Source organism: Drosophila miranda, chromosome 5 (genome assembly GCF_003369915.1).
Source record: "Drosophila miranda strain MSH22 chromosome 5, D.miranda_PacBio2.1, whole genome shotgun sequence".
In the NCBI taxonomy this organism is placed as follows: Eukaryota; Metazoa; Arthropoda; class Insecta; order Diptera; family Drosophilidae; genus Drosophila; species Drosophila miranda.
The window spans coordinates 1,664,870-1,680,757 of NC_046678.1; the positions used below are offsets into that span (position 1 = coordinate 1,664,870).

Below are 15,888 nucleotides of genomic sequence, written 5' to 3' on the forward strand. Positions count from 1 at the left end.
TGAGTGTATGCAACCAATCGAGGGAATCCTCAAAACGGAGTATATGTAAATACAAGATACAGTTAAATGGGATGGGATCCGGGAGGTGAAATGGAACACCCCCATTCGAGTGTGATGCAATCAGTGGTGGGAATCAACCAACCAGAGATGGCCAGATCCAAATCCCAAGGTTCATTTGCGTTTAAATGAACAACCCGCAACGGACCTCAGGGCATACTACATCCTGCCTCCCTGCCGTAACGTAACTGCTGCTTCTGGGCCTAATGAGTTATTGTGTGGCATTGCCAGCAACTTTCCCCCAGTCAAAGTTCAAACAGTGTCAATAATTACGCATATTACAGCAGCAAGGAAAACACGTACTGCTAACCCCTTCTGACCAAAAGATCTTGCACCCTGCAGCTGGTCCAGAAGGGCAGACATGCAACCCTTACACTAATGTCTAAATGAATCGCTCGCGGCGTGCTCTAATTGCCCTGCTGGCTGCCTGTTTGTCCTCTTCTCCCTGGTAACCCCACACACATGTTGCTCCAATTTATGATTTTTATACCCGATACTCAAAATGATATTGGAGTATATTAGATTTGTGGTAAAAGTGGATGTGTGTAACGTCCAGAAGAAATCGTTTCCGACCACATAAAGTAGATATATTCTTGATCAGCCTCAATAGCCGAGTGGATTGAGCCCTGTCTGTCTGTCCGTCTGTCCGTCTGTCCGTCCGTCCGTCTGTCCGTCTGTCCGTCCCTATCTGCCCCTAGTGCTCAAAGACTATAAGAGCTGGAGCAACGACATTTTATATCCGGACTTCTGTGATATGTCACTGCCCCCACTTCCGCCCACACAAAGGGCGAAAATCTGTGGCATCCACAAATTCAAAGATACGAAAAAACTGAAAACGCAGAATCGTAGAGGATGACTATATCTTCCAGAGTGCTAAATCTGAACTAGATCGTATAATTATTATAGCCAGAATCAAGAAAACAATTTCATTCTTTCTCGCTCTGTCTCTCTCTAACACACAGGTTTCATGGTCGGTTTTGCGAATTGCAAAATATGAGTTCAAGGATCTCAGAACCCTTAAGAGCCAGAGCAACCAAATTTGGTATCCACACTCCTGTGATATCGGACCTTGACCGTTTTGTGTCAAAACTTCGCCCCGCGCCCTTCCGCCCCCACAAGGGCCGAAAATCTGTAGCATCCACAATTTTAAAGATACGAGAAAATTAAAAACGCACACTATGATTGTGACCCTATGTGAATGTTATCTACCAGATTTCCGAATCTGGATCAGATCGGATAATTGTTATACCCAAAAGGAACAAATCAAATTGCAGTTGCTACACAACGCCCGACGACACGTTCTGACTTATTTTCTGTCTCTTTCGCACATATTCTTTGTCGTTCAATGTTAGCACCGTCTGGCGGAGGAGTATCGGGTATAAATGTAGAGTTGCGGCCGTAGCAGCAACTAACCACGTTCCCTCTCGTTTTGATTCAGTTTGGGGCTATTGCTATGAGATTTCTGCTTGACTTACCGGGCACAGTCTATTCCTTGGGGTCGGCCATTGATGTGTTCGGAGCACGCGCCGATTGTAAAGCTGGAAGCCGTACCAGACGCATTTCCTACGCTGGTCACCGATGAGGAGCTGGGCGATATTGCCAGACCCCCACTACTGCTGTTAGGAGAGCGATGTGGCTGAGGCTGCGACAAAGGCATGGCCTGAGATTGAGATTGAGCCAGACCAAGGTGCTGGTGCAATGGAGGCGGTGATTTAGACCGTTGTTGGATATCAATGAGCTCACAAGTTTTGCAATCGACCCCTTTGAAGTCGGGATGCTCGGAACATAAACTGGGGAACAAGGAACTCTGTTGCTGCTGCTGCTGCAGCTGCTGTTGAAGAAACTCTGTGAGAAGCTTGACCCTATTGGCATTTGGTTCGTTGGCGGCCAGCGCTGCCAAGGAGGCATGGAAGGAACTGACTTGGGGAGGGAATATGCTAACAGCCGCAGCCACCTGTTGCAGTTGCAAGAAATCGGCGCCTGCTACATCCGACTCGTTTGGTTGAGGTGAGGTGCAAACAGAGGCAGACGCTGCTGCTGGACTCTTGGCATCATCCAGGGATCCAGACGATTGCGGCTCTATTCCTTGTCTACATTTGGTTGACTTATTGTTACTTATATTATCAGTACTAGGTAATGGGACCTCTCCCTCTGCCTCAACCATGGTTGCTGATGCGAATGCGGATGCAGGTGAACTCGATGAGGGTACTTTCGATAGATTATTAGTCTTAGCAGTTGCTGAGTTTAAGGAACCAAATTTCACAGCTACTGATTTCGCTGCTACTTTAGTCGATGATAATGCGAGATTGGCACTAGGTGCTGCCATTCTATTTCTATTAGCATAGTCCTGATCCCGATCTTGATCCTGACCCCGATTCTGATCATGCTCTGAGTCTTGTTCTTTTTCTTGCGCTAATCCTTTCTCCTGACACCGATATTCTTCCTCCTCATAATGATCATGTTCGAGCTCTGGCTCAGAAGCCAGTGGAGTACAAATTTCATCAGGAGCCAGTATAAGCTTCTCGACAGCACAAGTGGCATTTATGTCCAGGGGCTGCAGGAAGGATATCTGCGGTTTCTCATCCATATTACGCTGAATAATGGCACTGGAGTATTCGCGATTCAGTAGCTGCTGCTCGAGCTCTTCCAGGTTGAGTCTGTGCTCTGTGTTCGCATGCAGGCTAAATGACTTCACGTTGCCAAAGGATAGTTTGCATATAAAGCACATTAAAATTGGTTTTTGAATCTTAAGTGCTCTATTCGGATCCTGGCAAGTTGTATTTGCATCTTGCGCGGACACAACGCGGAAGGAATGGATCTTTGGACTCGATTTATAACCAAATCCTCCTGCAGAACCAGAACCAGCACCAGCGTCAGCATCAGCTTGATCCTGGTCTTCTTCCTGTTCCTGTTCCTGTTGTTGTTGTTGTTCTTCCTGCTTTTCCGGTCTTCGGTCTTTAGTCTTCGGTGGTCTTTTCACTAGTGTCGATGTTGAGGCATCTGAACTTTGGACAGAGACAGATCCACATCCATTGGCATTATCAGCATCGATAATATATGCGCTGCCATCGATATTGTAAACTATTTTGCCTTTGAAAGTTTCCACATCAGAACTGGACATTGGAGAGCCGTCGTCATTAGCATTATTGAAACTGCAAATAAATAAAAAAAAATTCATTTTAATTTATTTGTAATAGGAACAGGACAATCAAAAATAATTATAGTATGTTTCAAAATATGGTTTTCTGTGCAAAATAAGTAAAACTTCTGAACATCATGAACATCTGACTGAACTTCATTCAGTCCACACAGCAGTCCTTTCATCATTCAACCCTCCTCTTTAATTACATTTTTCTTCAATATAATGACCGGAACTTTCCTTTCGAAGCTCTCACATTACCAAAGAAGGACAGGCCCACACAAAGCCCTAGACTGACTCAGGCATGGGACAGGACAGGTCGAACGTCAACTCATGTTGGTGTTGGTGGCAACATCCAGTGAGGACCGAGTTCAAAATTAACCTGTTCAAATTACAATTGATCACATCTACTATCAACTACTACTATCAGAGCTACTGATACAACAATTTTTGTTGCTGCTTAAAGAAGAAATAGATTCAATAGAGGCACATAAACGTTTGATATTATATGTACATACTCGTACATGTATAGTGTATTCTGTAAATACTCGTACTCTTACATTAGTATCGTGGCACAACAAGCCATCATATTATCTATGTAAATCCGTACGTATGTAATTTACACTTTCTTACTTAACTTACTTGATCACTGGTTTGGTGTGGTCACAAATAGAAGGAAGGGTTCACTGCCTTATGGTTGTACACAAAACAAAGGAAGTCAAGGTTTTCCGTCTTCCCCATTCCCCTTCCCCGCTCCCCATCAACATCAACCATCCAACAACCATCCCTATCCCTTCCCTTCCAATCCCATCCTATCCCCACACATCCCATCCCTCTCCCCGCTGTCTGCTTGCGCGTGCCTTGTTGTTGTACGTCTTTATTTCTTTGGAGTCGTCGTTATCTGTTCTTCATATTCCTCAACTGGTTTGACTCAGTCGTCTTTGTAGTCTTTTGCTTATGCTTATGTAGCCAGTACCCAGTACACCCACACACAAATTCCGTGATATATCAGCCACCACCATCGAGTGGCATGCGGTGCGGTGCGATGTGGTTTGGCTTTAGCTTTAGTTCAGTCCTCGACTTTGGATTTAGTTGGGAGGGCAGCAAGCAAGTCGGGGGTGAAGGAGGGGGATTTGGCGGGCCAGGGGCAGCCGACTTGGTATGCAAACAACTCTTGAGGCCCAGCACTCAAAAACCAGGACCAGGTTCATGTTCAGGTCGATCTGCGCTGCGAGTCTTCCCATTACACCTTTAGTCTTCTTAATAATTTTCTGCTCTTTCTTGTCGGCAATGCGTTGCCAGCGCCTGAAACTTACTTATTTTTACCATTCCATTGTCGTCTCATATTAAAGGCAGGAGCAGTAGTCCGAGTCCGAGTCTCTGTCCAACTCCGTTTGTTTACACCCTTGAAAAAGTTATTTCGATTTTTCCTAGTTTCTTGCAACGAGAAGGAAGCATTTCCGATTCCATAAAGTACATATGGATACTCGTATATATTTATATTTATACATATGTATGTATGTATATTTCTGACTGTTCATATTCAAAATCAAACTCAAGTCCGTCTGTTCGATCGTCTGTTCCGCTATACATATGTACATACTATAGGTATGAATGTAAACATGTTTTAAAATGTAGTTTAGTAGTTTATTGTTTTTCGATAAGGACCCAAGGACACAGAAGACTTTTTTTACCTCGTCGACCATAGTGTAGAAAGCTTTCCTACAAAACCGAATCGGTGTGGAAATCTTGACATTTCTACGCAGTCTAATGTTGAACTACAAATTTTTGCATATACCAAACTCTGGTACGCTTATTAAATTGATCCAAGAGCAGACATCATTTTTGTTTTTCTGCTTCCTTTGATGCACTCTGTGACTATTTGCTCGTCAATGCATGAAATTATTACAAATTACATTGTTAACGAATGGTATATATATTTATTAGCATATGTACATCATTACATGTTTATACATACATACAAAGCAAATACCTAGTAGAGCCATTGCCATTGCGTCTAACATAGTGCTCTGTGAGCCTAAAGTTGTAAGCAAAAGCTGCAGTATAGAAAAGCTGCCGTAGCTACTGATCAAGAATATATATATCATTGTACACGAGAATACAAACAGTACTTTATGGGTTTTGCGATGCTTTTATGACTTATAAAAGCCTTTCCTTCAGTTGTCAAATGAACAAGGGCCTTGCATGACATGACCTTTAGCAGCAGAGAAATGTCAATATTTTTGCATTTCGGTAACCTCACCTCTCCACTTTGTTACGTTAAAATTCCTGATTTTTCATCCCCCGGTCACCGGTAACTCTTTTCCTATCGCATCTGTTGATTCTCTGCGGGCGAGTGCGAGTGTGTGAGCGTGTGTCGTGTCCCCTTTTCTGTACATACATACATACGTATGTACATATGCAAATTACAGCCGCTTTGAATGCACTTGCATGCAGAAACGATTTATTGACCTTAGTAATGCGAGTGCAACAATAGCTGATACACATACGAATACACACATAATTACACAGAAACACATGCGAAACAGCACGCATAATAATATTTAAGTTGTCATCAGAGCTAGAGTTGTCATTAAATAGCTATAAAGTAGTTGGGAGAAACGTATTTTCAGATAATTGTCTAGTCGAGAGTCGACAGTCGAGTTGAGTCAAGTAATTACCCGTTTTACATTGTTTGTGTTCTCTTTTACCCTCTGGTTGTTGTCATCGCCTGTTATTCTCTTTGTTGTTGGTGGGGGCTCTTTCACTGCCTCTGCTCTTCCTTCCCCCTCAGCAAGTCAAGTCAAGTCCCTTTAATTTGTTCACCAGTTATGCTGTCCGCTGTCTGATTAGCATCATACTGTTACAAATAGGATCGGAACATACTATTTCACAAACAGAAATCATGTCAAAAGTAGTTTACTAAAGATATCGACGATTCCATCATAGTATCAATATTAATTTCACATACACATGGCACCCACATATAATATTTATTAACGTTTTTCCTTTCATATGGATGAACATATGCGCCAAATGAATGAAAAGTAATAAGACTCAAAACCGAATATACATACATATGTACGTACATACATATGTAAGACTCAAAATAATAGTTCTAGTACCCTTACTCAAAGGGGTACGTCTTTTGGTGCTGTGCTCAGTGCCAGTACCCAGTACCGAGTACCCAGTATTTGGTAGGGGCCAGGAAGGTAAAGACAACAAGTAATATATACAAAGGTCTTGTGTATTGGTTCGGGGTTTTTTTTACTAAGAAATCGTCTTTTGTTCTCGGAGATTCAACATAAAAAGTTGCGAATATAAAACAAAAGTGTCACTTGCCGAGGGTCTGGAGGTACCAGACGAGGTCCAGGTTTAGCTTGCATTGTTTTTCCTTTTGTCGTTGGCTTGGCTTGGCTTGTGTTGATTCCTTTTTTTAGGAATATGTATTCATGTATGTATGTACATACATATGTATGTATGTTTGTGCCCATTTGATTTTTTACCGTGGCTTCCACAAAAGCTCCACAATCATTCATTTCGGTAAGATCAATGGATCGATACGATATACCTGGGGAGGCAGAGAATTGCGACAAAAAGGAAACCAGGAGGCGAAAGCCAAATGGTATGAGTTCTCGGGATCGGTACGGGATAGGATGGGACGAGACGGGATCTCGAAGCCTCCGTTGATGAACTCTTTTCAAAATTCTCGAAAGGAGTTGCACAAAAAGAACAATAAATTTCATTTATTTTAAGCCTTTTCAGCCTTCATTAAAATTTTCGCGGATTGTTTTCATCGCATGAATATGTTAATGAATGATTGTAAGCACACATGCGCACATACATGAATATATACATACTTGCATATGTACAAATATATGCAATGTCACCGCATGGGGCAAGGGCAAGGGCAAGGGCAAGGGCAACCAAAATGTCTAAAAGTTCGCTACTGACTACAGAGTGTGACACATCACAATGAGCCTCTGAACCTGAGCCCATTGTTGGAGCTCTGGGTGTTCTGAAAAAAGCCGAGACACCCACCATCAGCAACAACAGAAAGTTCGAGGCATATAGGCATATATATTTACATACATAGATCTCATTTCATGAAAGTTTGAATTCAGAATTTCTTTCGATAGTGTTACAAATGAGAAAATAAATTCAGATATATGTATCTATGCGCATATTCGGTTTTTAAATTACTATTGTATCGCTATATGTATACAATTATATCTATCACTACCACAGCGATTCTAAAAGGGGAATATATATTTTTCAATTACCGCAGTTTGGTTGCGTAGTTTGCTTTGAACACCGCACCCCTGAGGACGGAGATTGGTGAATTGCACATTTCGAAGAAAAGCACTGCTTTAAAAAGTGACATCGACGTCGGAATGGGCTAGATCTAAAGCCACAACCATCGACATCAAGACAGCAATTCATCATTTTGGGCAGTTAAATTGTCCGTTAGGTTGAACCCAGAAAATGGGAACGAAAATAAATGAAACTAGACTAAGACAGGCTGAGGCAATGGCAGAATCTTTGGCGCTGATGCCGATTCAGAATCACCCTCTTTTTGCAATCAATAGCCAAAACACAGACAGAGAATGCGACACAGACAGACAAACACCTTTCTAACATTCATCATGCTGCTGAATAAGAATCGAGAGGAGACAATGTCCAGAGGCTTCATTCAGTATGCATACCCTAGTCTTAGTGTACATATCCTTGTATAGTGTATACGAGTGTACCAATGTAACAAACATGGCAACATAAGCCCTGATACCTTCCCTGTGTAAGGGAATACAATGAGAGCTGTGCAGAGGAAGGCGCAGCACAATTTGAATCCATAAATTCATAAGCAAGAGCTGCACACAATGAACATGAGCACGAGGATGAGGACGAGGATCTGGATGTGGTTGGGGATGTGGATATGGATGCGGAGGACCAGTAAAATAGAAGGCCGAGAAGGAGTAAAAAAGCAATAATAAAACGAATTAATGCACTGTAAATATATATGGACACAATATCAAAGAGGACAAAAACAAAGATGAAGAAGAAAATGAAAAAATGTATTGTGTTTTATTGAAAGAATTGTTTTCTTTGCCTTCTTTTCTCAGAACAGAACAGTGTTCTGTACGTAGGCCCAAACACAATGCGGATCATGTGAGTCGAGACTGGAATCGGAATCGGAATCGGAATGGGGATTGTGTGTGATTGTGATTGGAATGGGACAGTGAGTAAAAGCTGGACGGAGGCAGTTAAGCTGCTAAATCGAGATGACAGTGTCTGACTGAACATTGGGAGAAGACACAACATACTCGTAGTTGGGTATAAATAAATGTATATGTACATACAGACATACATACATACATATCAGGAGCAGACGCATACGCACTAACAGACGCGATAACAGTCAAAAACAAGGGGGAACGTTGTGAGTTGCTGCGGACACCGCAACTCTACATTTATACCCGATACTAAGTCAGTATGGCTCTCCTCCGGCAGACGCCGCTAATATTGAACCACACGACAAAGAGTGCGTGCGAGAGAGACAGAAAATCAGTCTGAGCGTGACGTCGGGCGCTGCGTAGCCACTGAAAATTGATTTCTTGCTTTTGGCTACAAAAATGATCCGATCTGATCCAGATTCAGCAATCTGATAGATATGGTCATTATCTATGATTCTGCGATTTTAGTTTTCTCGAATGTGCAATATTGTGGATGCAACAGATTTTCGTCTTTTGTGTGGGCGGAAGGGGGTGGGGTGAAATTTTAAGATACACGTTTTATAGTAAGATCTAACAGGAGTGCGGATACCAAATTTGGTTACTCTAGCCTTAATAGTCTCTGAGATTTTTGAATATCCCCAGATTTTCGTCCTTTGCGGGGGCGGAAGGGGGTGTGGCGAAATTTTGAAACAAACTCGTCTCGGTCCGATATATTAGGAGTGTGGATACCAAATTTGGTTGCTCTAGCTTTTATAGTCTCTGAGATCTAGGCGCTAATGTTTTACTCTAAGCAAAGCCGGCTATGCTACGTGTGTGTTAGAGAGAGACAGGGCGAGAAAAAATGAAATTTTTTTCTTGATGCTGGCTATAATAATAATACGATCCAATTCAGATTCCGCTGTCTTAAAGATATGGTCATTCTCTACAATTCTACGTTTTTGGTGTTCTCATATCTTTAAAATTGTGGATGCCACAGACTTTCGTCCTTTGTGGGGGCGGAAGTGGGCGGGGCGAAGTTTTGAAATATTTTTGTAGCAGTGACATATCACAGAAGTCTGGATCCAAAACATCGTTGCTCTAGCTCTTATAGTCTTTGAGCACTAGGCGCTGAAGGGGACGGACAGACGGACGGACGGACAGACGGACAGACAGACGGACAGACAGACATGGCTCAATCGACTCGGCTATTGATGCTGATCAAGAATATATATACTTTATGGGGTCGGAAACGATTCCTTCTGGACGTTACACACATCCACTTTTACCACAAATCTAATATACTCCAATATCATTTTGAGTATCGGGTATAACAACAACGGACGGCGGTTATTGTAGTTCCAAAACAATGAGGAAATACGGAAACGACTACAATAGGCAGTTCTTAAGGGGCATGACAGAATGCAAACTCAGAGAGTACCCAGACTTATTCCCATACTTACATGTATGCATTAGAGAGTGTATGTTTGTGTATGTTTTTATTTCTTTGAAATATAGTTTTTATAATAGTACTACGTAATGTCCTTGCTAATACTAAACAAATCTATCATCTTTACCTAGTAGAAATATATTGCACATACGAGTATGTACGACAAAAGTACAGACGAACATCACATACCTCTAGATATTCTGCTCAAATATGTACATATGTATGTACATATGTATTCTAGAATCGCAATGTATAATAATTCAATATAATGTTTCAATACACAGCTCCCATATAACAACGAAGGGTAACGTTGTAAGCCAAGCAAAGGGCGCGGCTTTACTTTGTACCCGGCCCTTAGTCAGTTATAGTTTATGTAATTTATACAATATATTTTATATGTCGATTGGTATCGCTGTTCTATAAAAAGGAACAAATTGATTTTTTTGAAAAAAAGAATTAATGAAAATCGGTCGAACAGTTTTGGAGATTTTTATATACCTAATAGATTTGATCTGTTTCCATTTTTCTTTACCTTTCTTTTTATTAGTATTGGCGTATATTAGATTTGTGGTAAAAGTGGATGTGTGTAACGTCCAGAAGGAATCGTTTCCGACCCCATAAAGTATATATATTCTTGATCAGCATCAATAGCCGAGTCGATTGAGCCCTGTCTGTCTGTCCGTCTGTCCGTCCGTCCGTCTGTCCGTCCGTCCGTCTGTCCGTCCCTATTAGCGCCTAGTGCTCAAAGACTATAAGAGCTAGAGCAACGATGTTTTGGATCCAGACTTCTGTGATATGTGACTGCTACAAAAATATTTCAAAACTTCGCCCCGCCCACTTTCGCCCCCACAAAGGACGAAAATCTGTGGCATCCACAATTTTTCTCGCCCTGTCTCTCTATAACACACACGTAGCATAGCCGGCTTTGCTTAGCGTAAAACATTAGCGCCTAGATCTCAGAGGCTATAAAAGCTAGAGCAACAACATTTTGATACACACTCCTGAGATATCATCGGACCTTGACGAGTTTGTTTCAAAATTTCGCCACACCCCTGCTGGCTATAATAATAATCCGATCTGATCAAAATTCGGCAATCTGGTACTTATAGTCATTTTCTATGATTGTGAGTTTGTAATTTTTCTAAATCTTCAAAATTGTGGATGCCACAGATTTTCGTCTTTTGTGGGGGCGGAAAGGGGTGGGGCAAAGTTTTGAAATACTCTTGTAACAGTGACATATCACAGAAGTCTGGATACAAAATATCGTTGCTCTAGCTTTTATAGTTTCTGAGCACTAGGCACTCATAGGGGCGGACAGACGGACGGACGGACAGGCAGACATGGCTGAATCGACTCGGCTATCAAGAATATATATACTTTATGGGGCCGAAAATGCTTCCTTTTAGAAGTTACACACATCCACTTTCACCACAAATCTAATATACCCCTATACTAATTTTGAGTATCGGGTGTAAAAATGCTATTCTATTGTTGCCGACCACTGCTTTACACTGTGCGTATAGCGGAAACGCAAAAGCAGAGCAGTTAACCATCCTTACGAGGTGGCAAAAGTCACTTTTTGAGTGAGCTTTGGATACTTTGAATATATGGAATGAAAATATCGGGAATATCGAGATTATCGGACTTTCAGGTCGAATAAAAAGTAAACTATGTAACGCATGCTTTTATTTTTTGGTCTCTACTTTTAGGTGTATTCGGTGTCAGCATGGTTAAATCAAACAAAATTGGCGTGCTGGAAAAACTTATAAAGCAATTGCTCAAACTATCTATTTTTTTAAATTTTACAACATTGACTTGACTTGCAAAAATATCTCAAAGGCAATATGTCGCAATATATGTAATTAAGAGGTGACAGAGACCGCCAATTCCTTCCTTGTAATAGTTATCCGATTTCGATGCGTTAGCGGATTAAAAGAGAATATCAATGTTTAAAAAGTGTGTCGTATCTATAAAAAGTCTTATATTGCATTTCTATGTATTATATCTGCAGTAGATTAATGTCTGTAACTTACCAATTCAATTAGTTGGTAACTGCATTTTTAGCCTTGCATTGCTCTGAAAGGAAAAAAGAATTGCTCAATTAGTATTAGAATAAATGTAAACAAGTTTCTTGTGTTCGAAATATTTCTTGCTAATTTTTTGAAACTCCGATTCTTAAAAAAAATTGCTATAGCTACTCGAAGTGTACAGGTAACGGGTATATATGTATGTATATGTTTAGTGCATATACATATTTAATAAATTACAATATTGAAAATACGAGACAACTGAACACAAAAAATCAAAGAAATTTGTATCTTGGGTCTTGGGTATATGGTAAAATGTCAACTTTATTACACATTCGGGATGAAAGGGTATGCGAAACTCTAGTTTTTGTCCAACAAGCACACCGTGCGACTGGACTGAAAACATTTCGTTTACTGAACCCTTTCTTCCTCTTCGCTCGTTTGGGTTAATCTCCTTCTCTCTTTTGTCGAGCAGTAATTAATTATTGCATTCACGTAACTGGCTTTATTTTCTGTACATACATATGGACATGCATATGTAGTTACATTGCCGTTCATTTATTCGCCAACACAGTACGCATAAATGCTGACTTAGACATGAACTTGGCCACGCCACGGAACCTGATTTTCTGTTTGTATGCGCATGAGCACAGCCCCCGCCGATCATTTAAAAAGTTCAATGCCCAAAAATTGTCGTCGATTTTTTTTACACACACAGCACATCACATCACACACAAAAGGTGTTGAACTATTTCAAATGCGCAGAGCGGTGCGGCCCCTTCGATCTCGGCCCTCCAGACGGCACGTACGTTGCCAGTGACACCGACACCCATCCCATCGTAGTATCAATATCTTTGGATACGATGCATCATCGATACTGTTTCAGCATTAAGCAACCAAAGCATAAAAAAGCTTTCATATCGTACGGAGTACGTATGGAGTATTATTTTCGACTGGTGCTTTCATCGCCATCTTAGTTTGGCCGATTTCGACCTTGCCAAAGGTTATGCTTGCTTTTATCACTACCATAGTCAGACAGCCTTCGACTTTCGTGCTCCTTCAAAATCTTCCCTACCTTTCCTTGGTATCCCGTATCTCTCCTCCGCTTCCGCCGCGTGCAAGGTTTGAAACCAATCTAACCTAATTGGCAGTATTGAAGATAATTGTTGTTAATTGGTATCCTTCTTCTCAAGTTTTCTCTAACCTGGCCATCAACGGGGGGGCATCATTAATACATACATATGTACATATTGTATAGTACATACGCAGCAGATTTATATGTATGTGATGAAAAAATCACGCATGCGGAATATTTGTATTCCCATCCCAAAAAACGAAGAGTGTACAGATGAGATCCGTTCAGGTTCTGTCTTTTTCGGTTACGCTCCAAGCTCGAGATGCTGATCTCTATTCAGTTATTATCAGTTATTATCGCATCGCATTCACGCTCAACCAGTAAACAGGTTCCAATTCCAATTAGCCCTAATATCTCTAGTTTCTTACCTTACCAATTAATATTGTTCATAGGACCTCTTCTTCTGTGATCTGGTCGGCTCCTTGTGATACCTTTTTTGATCGCACAGCACATAACAGTAGTAGAAGGTTTCGCTCCTTCCATGCGGCAGCCTGCTAATTGCGCGACACTGTGCTCAGCTTCCCAACTTTTGCACCCAAATTTGTACCTGTACCCGTACCCCCTTCTGGTTCAACTTAATACTAATTATGACCATGATTATTTTTTTCCCATTTTCTCTCTTTCGTCGTCGATTTGGACTCGGTAAACTTGTTTTGTTGGCTAACTGTTGGTTAGGTTGGTGTGTGTGTGTCAAGTGATGTGATTGCGGGCGATTCAAAAAGTAATTCAAAGAAGACGACTCCGAAAGCAATGTGAAAAATAAGAGGCGCATAAGCGCAGCGGAAGTTGTCGAGACGCTTTTTCACTCATAATTAAAAGAGATTATTGCTGAGGGGGGCTTCTCTTTTGAGCACATGCATGTGTGCCACAAAACTATCGAAAAACGTTCGTGAATTATGTATACTCTGATATTCATAACCTGATCGTGGTATAATACATATGTACATATATAATATGTACATATATAATATGTACATATATGTGCATATAAATATTCCGTCAAATCGCCAAAATTCCTCCAGGGTGAGGTATGAATCTATGCCAGTACTCGTGAAGAAAAATGGAAATAATCAAGCATTTCCAACTTCCAAATACATAAGTACATCCACTAACCATACAGTATGGTTACAGTATACAGTACAGTATACAGTATACTGTATGGTACAGTATGGTTGGTGGTACAACTAAGGCGCTTAGTGCATTCTTCTTTTTACTGCACGTCGAACAAGGGCATGTTTTGTTTCTGAAGTGTCCTGTCTATCGGTAGAAAGACTTTTGGCATTTCCGCAAAGTCCACCATGCCAAAAACATTAAAAGCTGACTTTTGTCTCGATATTATTTTCTAAATTTATTGAAGTTGTTAGTTTAATAGTATTAAATAAAAATAGGTAAACGTTAACTTTTGCATTATGTTTTTGAATGTGTATCTCCTTTTATCTCCTATATGAAAAATTATTCTTGATAAAAGATTTTTCTCAAAGTTTAATTAAGATATTGAACTATCTTAAAAATCACAAAAATTTGCCCAATCTTGGCTAATGGTAGATATTTTAAATTTTTAACAGTAAAGTTTACTACAGTACATTTAATAACTTTGAAAATTAACGCTCAATACTTCATATATATGCACAAAAGATGTTATACAGATAGTGTAAGCCTGAATTTTTGTAATTTTGTATCCCAACCTCATAAAAAACTTTTGTTTTTTTTTTAACGTAACGTCAGTTTATTTTTTTTCCCTTTAAAACCGTGCGTTTGATCATTTTGTTGGTTAATATATTGCATATATTGTCTTTGACTTTTTCATTATTATTTTTTAACATTTAACGTAACGATAGAACATCATACACATCTACGCAGATACTTTTGTAGTACAAATATTACATTTATTCAGTGTTCAAAAAAATATTTATGCAACCTCTTATCTTTCTATGAAATTCTGTATGAAAAGAAGTTTAGCTTTAATATTTGAGAGATTCATTTCTTACTTCCACTCCAAATTATTGAGATGGCGTAAGCCGTGGCCGGACTGCCAGTGGTTAAGGAGTTCACTAGCCCCAACGATATCTAACATACATACACAAACACATACACACACACACACAGACAATTTTCTTCCAGGTCGCGCTGTACATTCTCATATGCCTTTGTTTATATGCTTCAAGTGGGAGAGGAAGAGGATAATAATGATTCGCCAATTTAATAATAATTTCTCTAATAATTATACAGTAACTATAATTATGGTCACATTAAAATACGAAGTTCGTTGAAAATTTTAATTTCGACACATTTTTGGGATGGTGTTTTTTTAGCCCTTTCTTCTTACCACTAGACGAGCAGTCGACGAGCCGAGCTAATTCCATGATCAGAACCACATATATAATTGCTCTGAACTCAAAAAACCGCCATTACTCAGAAGCGGAGCCGTGAAATGTACCAGCGAAATATTTGATTACCCAAGTAGTTTGATATCCGTTGCAAATTGTCATTGGTATCTTAGCTACAAATGTATGTATTTACATACCATATTATATTAATACTGGCACGATATAGTAGTAGGAATTGTTTTGGACTTCATAACTACACATCCATACATACATATGTATGTATATCGACATAGTTCGTCTACTGGTGATGAATATATTTACGTCTACCTAATTAAAACTACAGATTTATTTATCGTTCAGTTGATATCTCACAGATTAATAACCAGTGGACGCAGTCATGGTCTTCTATTGCCCAGCCAATGACAACTGTCTGCGACTCCTTTTCTGCCTTACCCACCTCTCCTCTCGAAGATTCTGTCATCGCCCAATTAAACCCTAAAATCCATACAGAGGGTGGTTGCTCGTGACGACAACAGCACGTCGATT

General features: G+C 40.3%; 1 protein-coding gene across 5 annotated transcripts in view; it reads right to left on the reverse strand.

Annotated features, from left to right (window-relative positions):
* The window catches only part of LOC108164440 (zinc finger protein 2), a 41,778-nt gene that overhangs the window by 17,053 nt on the left and 8,837 nt on the right, over nucleotides 1-15,888 (reverse strand). For all 5 annotated transcript variants that reach the window (XR_001775844.2, XM_017300143.2, XM_017300141.2 and 2 more), the window contains 2 exons: nucleotides 11,887-11,929; nucleotides 1,533-3,209 (listed from right to left, as the gene is read on the reverse strand). Coding sequence is in view for 4 of the 5 variants with exons in the window: in XM_017300143.2 (XP_017155632.1) it covers nucleotides 1,533-3,178 (1,646 nt within the window). In the remaining variant the exon portion in view is untranslated. The remainder of the gene's footprint in view (nucleotides 1-1,532; nucleotides 3,210-11,886; nucleotides 11,930-15,888) is intronic.